The sequence below is a fragment of the Pteropus vampyrus genome, unplaced genomic scaffold (assembly GCF_000151845.1).
Source record: "Pteropus vampyrus isolate Shadow unplaced genomic scaffold, Pvam_2.0 Scaffold36, whole genome shotgun sequence".
Lineage (NCBI taxonomy): Eukaryota > Metazoa > Chordata > Mammalia > Chiroptera > Pteropodidae > Pteropus > Pteropus vampyrus.
The window spans coordinates 5,453,211-5,461,653 of record NW_011888817.1 but is presented as its reverse complement, the minus strand read 5'-3'; the positions used below and the strand labels follow the sequence as shown (position 1 = coordinate 5,461,653).

The window sequence follows — 8,443 nt, the reverse complement described above, 5'->3', positions numbered from 1 at the left end:
GGGCAGAGTGAACCAAAGTGGATAATTACAGTCAGTGTAAGAGGCACTGTGAGTCAAATGTGGTAACTATGAGGCCAGCGTGATCTCATTTTGAAACCTGGCCTGGCCGCTAGTTAGCCTGTCACTTTGAGGAAGCTGCTCAAGCTCTCTGAGCCTCAGTTTCCTCACTGGATAATAACATCGACCTTGCAAGATGATGAAGCAAATTAGAGATGCTATAATGTAAAAGCCTAACCCATACCTAATCAGTTAATGGTATTACTGGTGTCTAAACTCAATACCATGAGAATACAAAGGGGAACATGTGGGGGGGGGCAGGAGGCAGCATTCAAGAAAGCAAAAGATGAAGCAGCAATTAAGCTGGATTAGAAAGAACAATTCCTCAGGCTCACTAGGGGAGGAGAGCGAGCAGTGGGCACAGGCACAGACCCGTTAACTGTGCTGGGGGGCTGGGGGTCTGGGGGAACTGGAGAGTGGCAGGAGATGGGGGAAGGGTGGGCGGGAGAGCTTTCAGGAAGGTGGGACATGAGTTGTTGCTTTCAAGGGTAGAAGACAGTTTGTTTCCTGGCCATGATACTAAGCAATCTTGAATCATGTGATATGTTATTCCCTTTTCAATTCTCTTTCAAGACTTTGGCTCCATCAAGAGAAAGTCTCAACTTTTAATACCTAATGCCTGTGATCCTCATGGGCCTCAAAGTGACTGCTTTCTGGAGGCAACTGTAACCATCAAGAATTCTGTAGCATTGTTATATTTGTTTTTATGATTACCTTCTATTCAGAACAAGTGGCTTTCTGCTTACAGGGGTGATATAGATTTTCCTCATAAAATACATATAAAACTGAGCCATTTAAAGGAAAATAGTAAAGAAATGAAGGTACATGGTGAGATGCAGGAAGGGCAAAAGTCACAAAGGTTGTACCCTAATGACTGATCTTCAAGAAATGCTGTTGAGGGCACCAGGGCGTCACCCAAATTCTGAGCCAGGGAGGGCCAGGCCCAAACCTGGGTTTTGAAGAGACAACTATGTCTGAAGGGTGAGGCCAGGTGTCCGGGCTTGATCAGCAGAGCCCTGAGCCAATCCAGGCAGTCTGTTCCAGGGCTGTGGGCTTCAGGAAGACCTAAGGGGAGGCATCCTGGAGACAGACAGAATGCGGGTTGTCACCTGCTGTGTGGTGGCAGAGGGAGAGGCGGCCTTCGTGTCTGTCCTGTGAGTTGTGACTGTATCTAGAAGAGTGTCTGTCACTCAGATTCAGGTATTTCTATCGTCTCTCATCAGACCAGGAGCTTTTGGGAGCCAACATTCCTGCCTCCTACCTCTCTCCCAACTGCCCAGAGTAACTGGGCTATGTGTGGCCCTGCAGAGTGATCCAGCTGCACAGCTTGCCAGCTGACAAGTCAGGATTCCAGACCAGGGTGACCAAGCACCCCGGTTTGCCTGCATCTGAGGGGTTTCCCAAGATGCTAGACTTTCGGTGCTAAACAGGGACAGTCCTAGGAAAACTGAGAGGTACTGGTCATTCTACCTCAAATGGTGCTTCCAGGGTGAGAGCTCAGGCCAGATCTCATTGGGCTGGAGCTGCTGGCCTATGGGGCCAAAGTGAGAAGCCCACAATTTGCATGGGCCAAGGTACAGCCAAGTAGTTCACGCTTATGTGCACAGCACCAGCATCTCAAAGCCAGCCCCTAACCTTCTTGAAAAGGCTCATAACCTTAGTCCTTTTCAAGAAAATATGTTTCACCCTGATTAGAAGACTCCTGCTTAAGTTTGAGAATTCAAGGCCCTTTCAAAGATGCCTTTGAATTCAAAGATGCCACTGTCCAGGCTTGGCAACTGTTCTCCAAGGAAAATCTCCATCCTAACATTCAGGGCCCCACAGGACTGACTCCACCCCATCCTCCACTGGGAATGTCGCAAGTTCTCTGACGCATCTGTGGTGTTCCAGCCAACACAGCCTGCTCAAGGTCCCACGCCTGTCCCCGCTCCTTCCCACTCTGTCCTCTCCTCCTGTTCCAGCCTGGAGGGCTCCCCTCACATATCTTCCTATGCTTGAACTCCACCCAAACTCTATCGTTTGGCTCAAGGCACCTCTCCAGGAAGCCTTCCCATATCCTCCAGGCAGATGATACTCTTGGTTTCTCTGATCCTCTTCCAAAGCCCAATCTCACCTGTGGTGGCCAGTCAGGCCTTCCTATGCACCCCCTTCCCTCTCAGTTAGGAACCAGCACATAGAATCAACACGAATGATCTAACACATAATGATCAAACCCCTTAATGCCTAACTGAGAGAAGTTCCAGCTGTCTCTTCACAAGTAACCTGGGGACAGCAAGGAGGAGCTTCATAGAGGATCAACCCTTCAGCCAAAGTCACTGAGCCATCCAGGTAGCAGACAAGGTGAACAAGACACTCACCGCTCAAGAAAGTCTGCCAAGCCTGCCTGACGACTGCGTAATACCACCATGCAGCACAGGGCTCAGATGGCAGGACAAGGCACTCTGGGAATGTGTCATGGAAGGTGTGGCTCAACTGGGATCACGAAGGCTTCCCAGAGCATGGGACACTTGAGCTGAGGCACAAGGATGAAATGGCTGTGGTCACGCGGCCGTCTCAGAAAAGCAAGGGGTTTGGGAGTAAAGGCACACACGCCGACTCCGTGCCCCCAACCCCAACCTGTGACCGCCTGCCTCAGTTTCTGAATCGGCACAGTTGGCTGTCATGAGGATTTGTAGGGATAATGGATGGGAAACCCTCAGCACACAGTCAAGCCCTCCCCAAACATGGAGGATTACTGTTGTCAGTATTACCCAGGCAGCTCACAGGAGGCAGAGGATTCCAGGCGGCCAGACCTCTGAGCCCAGGCTGCACTGGACAATAATCCTGCCTCCTGATTAGCCCTGACCAGGAGAGAGGAGATATGTGGCTGCCATAGAGCCTCCCTGCTGCTAGGCAGACCAGCCCAGGTCAGACCGTGGGATTCTGACAGAGCAGAAAACAGGAGGCCAGTGGCCCAAGGGAGAAGGAAGCTGAATGTAAGCAGAGGAAGACAGCAACCAAGGGCGTGGCCAAGGCCAGGCCTAGGCAGAGGATGAAACAAGAAACAGACAAAGAGCAAGAGAACATCCTCTCCCCTCCTGCCCACCTCCCGAGCTGCTGCAGAGAATCAGTGGAATGACTTCCTGTGACAGGTGCAGCAGGGCTCTGACACTTAAAAGCCAATAGGGCTCTTCAGGGGCAGCTAGGTATTTAAAAGCTTGTCTGAAAGCCACCCTGTTAGGGGAAGGAGCTAACCATGGACCGGAAACTCCTGAGGTGTGCAAATACCCATGTCACTTCTCAGCAGGAAGGGGCTGGGGTGGAGCAAACTGAGATTAAGGCCCTGCCCCGCCCCATGCCCAGCCGTGCCCAGACAAACACTTTCAGGAATCGAGGGCCACCTCAAGTGCCTGGGAGCACAGGTCCTTTCTGGCCACACTGGCCTTTCTTGCCATTCCTCAAACACACCAGATTGTTCACTACTCCAAGCTTTGGCTTCTATTGCTTCCAGACCACATATTATTGGCTCCATGGTACCATTCATGGCGCATTTCAAGAGTTACCTCCTCCTAGAGGCCTCCCCTGACCACCTACTGTACTTTTCCCCCAGAACCCCACACGGTTCAACTCCTCATTTCTGCAGGTCTTTGCTTCTTTGCTCAGATGTCACCTTAAGAAGCTTTTCTTGATCACCCTATTTAAAAACTATACACCTGCCCACCCAGCTCTCATCGTACCTCCCTGCTTTCCTTCTCTGTCTGACATCCTCGATCTTTCATTGCCTGTTTACTGTCTTACTCCTCCCGCTGGAATGTCAGCTCCAAGAGTGCAGTGATATTGTCAGATTTGTTTACTGCTATATCGCCAGCATCTAGAAAAGTGCTTGGCATGTAGTAGGAACTCAGTAAATGTTTGATGAGTGTATGTGAATAAGTGTATATGAATGTTTAAGAGCAGGGGCTCTGATCAGACTGTCTGGGGTCTCATCTCAGCTCTTCCACTTACTATGTTATCTTGGACCATTCGTTTAATCTCTGAGACTCAATTTAATTAATCAGTAAGTAAAAGAATAACAACAGTACCTACCGCATAGGATTATAGGGGGATTAAATAAGATCATGCATATAAAGAGGTGAAAACAGTGCCTGGTGCCCAGAAAGCACTCTGTACTATACTGGCTGCCATCACAGCCTTCACCAGCATTTGTTTATTTGCTCACTTGTTTATCATCTGTCTCCTCTGCTCTAGTGTCAGCTCCAGCCTGCCTTGCTCACTACTGTACCTCCAGTTCCTAGCACAGTGTAAGAAGAGAAAACCAGGTCCCCTCTTAAATCAAGCAATGTGGAGCTGGGAGACACAGCTGGAGTGGGAGGCTCACCAATTTGTTTCTCCAGGGCGGCTGCCTCACAGACAGTGGCCCGGGGCAGGATTCCAGGGTCAGTGAAACTTGTCTGCAGCAGGCAGCTCATGACGAAGAAGAAGAGGATGGCGGCGATGATGGGGATGGCGAGGGTCAGCTGGCGAGCCAGGAAGGGACAGCTAGAAAAAGAGAGAGAGAAAGAGAGATGAGAAGATACTCCAAGGGCTCACTGGGACACAGGGCGACAGCACTGGGCAGGTGTTGTCATCCTAGCAAATATCACCACATGCTTGAAGAGAGCCTCTCCCGGAAGCAGCAGCCACTCACCCATTAGTGCCTAGACAAGACATTACTAACTGATCCTTGGAATTTCTCCGAGCCATGGCAGATGTGATCAATAGATCCCAGCACTCTTGACCCCTGCACTTAACTACAACCTCAGAATCCTTCGAAATGCAGAGCTTCAGGCAGCCACTACCAATGAACTGGGATATCTCTTGAGATGAACAATCTGTGACAATGTACACTCGTTCATTCAGTCGGTCACTCACTCCACAAATATTTACTGAGGTCTTCTACATGCCAAGCAATACCCTCAGTAAGAAAGAGGAATACTGACAGTGAATAAGAGTCTCCTGTTCCTTCAGCAAGGTTACGGTCTAGTGGGGAGAACAGACATGTAAACGGAGAACTGCCACACAGGGTCTTGTGTGCTATAACAGGGAAGGGGACGGCAGCAGAGCAGTCAGGAAAGGCTGGCTGAAGGAGATGTCTAAGCTAAAACCTAAATAATGCGTAGGATCAGCCAGGTGAAGGGGGTTGGGAAAGAGTATGGTCCAGCCACTGCCATTATTACCCAAGGGCTGGTGTCCAAAGTCAGTGTGGTCAGGCCCCTGCCCCTAGCTAACTTAGAGAATACCCTACACACAGGTCTACCTTTGAGACCCACCCATATCATCAACCATTGTCCTGTGCTGCCGTCCCTCCCAGAGCCAGACTGGCACCTGATGGGGCGAGGAGCGTTTGGGAGGTGGCTGGCCACTGAGAGGCCCAGATCAGCCAAGGTTCCAGGAGCTGACGTAGTAGCAGGAAGCGAACCCATGGGCACCTACGTGCTGTTTCTGGAGCCTCCATCATCGGAGGCTCTGGCTGCCAGAGAAGCCCATCGCTTGAGGAGCAGAGAATGCTAATGCCAAGGCTCCAAGTGGGCAACATTCTGCTCCAAACATCTCAGCGCTCCCCAGTTTGGAACCTCAAATAGAACCAGGCCCTCCATGTCACTCCCATGACAACTCAACTAGTTCATGTCCATTCAGACTTCTTGGGGAATGGAGAAGACCTGAAGTCTGAGACTTGTAGAGCCCTCGGAAACACCAGGTCCTAGCCCCCTGATTTTACAAAGGGGGACCCAGAGGCCCACAGCCAGATCCAAGGACAGGACAGGGGTCTCTAAGCTCCCAGTAAATGTTCTGCCCATTCAACAAATATTTACTATATTGAGCACCTGCTAAATATTTATTGAGCACCTGCTAAATAAATATTTACTATATTGAGCACCTGCTAAATACCCTGTTCTAGGCACTGAGGATAGGACAGTGAAGAGAATAAAGTCCTACTCTATAGAGAAAGACAAGAATCTAACAAAAAGTCTACATATGGTATGCCCGATGACAACAATAAGTCAAGGCAGAGGGGGGATGTGGGGCAGGGACTGGTTTGCTATTATAGGGATGGTCAGGTAAGGACAGAAGCAAGTGAGGGAGTGTGAAGCTACCTAAAAGAAGGGTGTTCTAAAAGTACAAGGCCCTGGGGTAGGAGTGTGCGAGGAGGCCGACATGCCTGGGGGGCAATGCACAGGGGTAGTGGGAGGAGATAGGAACAGGGAGGAAGCCCGTTATCAGGTCTCTGGCCCTAATCAAGACAGCCAAGGAGGACTCGGGTCTGCTTTACAATGAAAGGAGCACTCTGGATGCTGGGAAGCAGGGCAGGAGCCGGGAGCCCTGCTGGGAGGCCTGTGTAATAATCCATTGAACCAAACAATGGAGCAAAACCATTCTCAGCAAGAAGGACCTTGACAGCCACCTTTCACTTTCCCCAGAGCAATGGGTGGACATCACTCTCCATGATTTCACCAACGGCATTCCCATCATGCCAGCTCCCTATTGAGCCCTCACCCTAATCCAAACGGAGGTGAGCTCTCTGCCCAAATCCACCCTTCCCCCACCCCAGCCCAGCCAACCTCACCACCCTAAATGAGGAGGAACAGACATAAAGGCAAGATGATTCACAAGCACTCCATGAACCCAGAAGTCCTCACTTCTTCTCCTTCTGGGGACAAGTCTGTCACCGATGAAAATACCCAGTCAGCCCAGAGAAGATCCTGCTTCTGAACTGAACAAATCCCACACTGCAGGTCACCAGGCCAACCCACAGCAAGCACCACTTCCTCCTGCTCTTGCTATAGCCCTGGTGGGAGAACTGGGCGGGATACTGGAAAAGGCACTTTCAAAACACCCATGTGGGCCGGCCCAGCAAGGTGGATCTGATACTCAGTCCAGGGGTGATGGTGGGAGGTGTGAGTGGGGGCTTGCTCCCCAGAGCTTCTGCTTGTTAAATTACCCTTGAACTTTGTATCCAACCTGACTCAGAAAGGAAAGGTGAAAGGGAGAAGTTAATTTGTATAAAGTTCTCACCTTGCTTCAAGGGGAAACCCGAGGTTGCAGATACATGATCTGGCAGCTGAAAAGGGTACCTGGGGTTAGTGTCTTTGTGGCAGCCTCATCATGGCCACAGGCCCTGGGGAAGGGTGTTTTGGCGAAGACAACAGTAATAGCAGCCAGCATTAAGTGCTTGTTATGGGCTAAAAGCTTATGTGTGTGACTTTATGCCACCCTCGTGACAACCTTAGGGGGTGGGTACTATTATAAATCCCATTTTACAGATTAGAAACCGGGGCTCTGAGAGGTGAAATGACTTCCCTGAAGTCACACAATTAGTGTCGTAGAGCTGGTATTTGAACCAGGTCTCTTGGCTCCAGAAATGGCATTCTTAACCACAGTGTATAGTGAAGTGAGACCACAAAGGATGGAAAGAACTAGGAAGGGGCGGGGGGCTCGTGTAGCATGGGGTGAGTGTGCACGTGTGTGCACCTGTGGTTGTGTGTGTGCAAGGAATCACGTAGCAGGTGGCTCATGCTAGAGACCAAGGGTAGGGTAGAAAACTTTCGACACAAATGTGTGACCCTGGTAAAGTGACAGGATCCTCTCTTCATCCATCAAAGGGAAGTACCATGTGGGCCAATCCTGGGTCACTGGGGATATGAAAAGGTCAAATCCATGGGGCAAATGTGACCTGTCACATGAAAGTACTCTGGATTCTCCTGAAAAAATAAAGAAGCGCAGTAGCTGTTCCTGCTGTGGAACAGGCCAGAGGGAAGCCAGAATGTGGAGGAGAAAGAAAGCCAGGTCAGGAGGTGGAGGAGAGGTGCTTGGGAGATGTCTGGGGAGACAGGAGGAGACTGAGGAAGGACAGGAAGCTATTGAGAAACTAAGGAAAGTGCTGGAGAGGGAAAAGGAGGCCTGAGGAACCCAAAGATGTTTAAGAAAAGATTTCCTGAGGACCCAGGGTGAGAATGACTGATGGGGAAGCAAGGAGGGAGGGTCTGAGAGTAGAGACGTGACTTAGGGGACCCTAGAGGGACCTGGGGGGGAAGGGGAAGAGGGCTACGAAATTTGTGGTGGGGAGTATATAGCCAAAGAACACGGAAGATTCAGAAGTTGTCTGGAAGGAATAGAAAAAAAAGATGCCTCAAAGGGTCAGAAAGAGCCTGGGGTGGGGAGAGCTGGAGCTGTTCCTGGGGATGCGCGAGGCTGAGGGGATCTGTCCAAGGAGCCAGGGAGGACTGGGGAGGGGGCAGATTCTGAGAAGGAAGAGAGGATGGGGGTCAAGGGACTTGGGAGGACAGTGTTCTTGGCAGAGGCTGGCAAAGGCAGGATGTCAGGGAAAGATGAAGGTGCTAGGGCGGAGCCACAGAGGATGGGATGGCTG

The 8,443-nt window shown here is 50.6% G+C and overlaps 1 protein-coding gene across 4 annotated transcripts in view; it reads right to left on the bottom strand.

Moving 5' to 3' along the window:
* Positions 1–8,443, bottom strand: part of ZDHHC18 (zinc finger DHHC-type containing 18) — a 27,133-nt gene that overhangs the window by 14,306 nt on the left and 4,384 nt on the right. For 3 of the 4 annotated variants that reach the window (XM_023529186.1, XM_023529188.1, XM_023529187.1), the window contains exon 2: positions 4,415–4,575. In XM_023529186.1, coding sequence (XP_023384954.1) covers positions 4,415–4,575 — 161 coding nt within the window. Of the gene's footprint in view, positions 1–4,414; positions 4,576–7,089; positions 7,109–8,443 lie in introns of those variants that run through there. The other variant, XM_011357676.2, reaches the window with a different exon arrangement.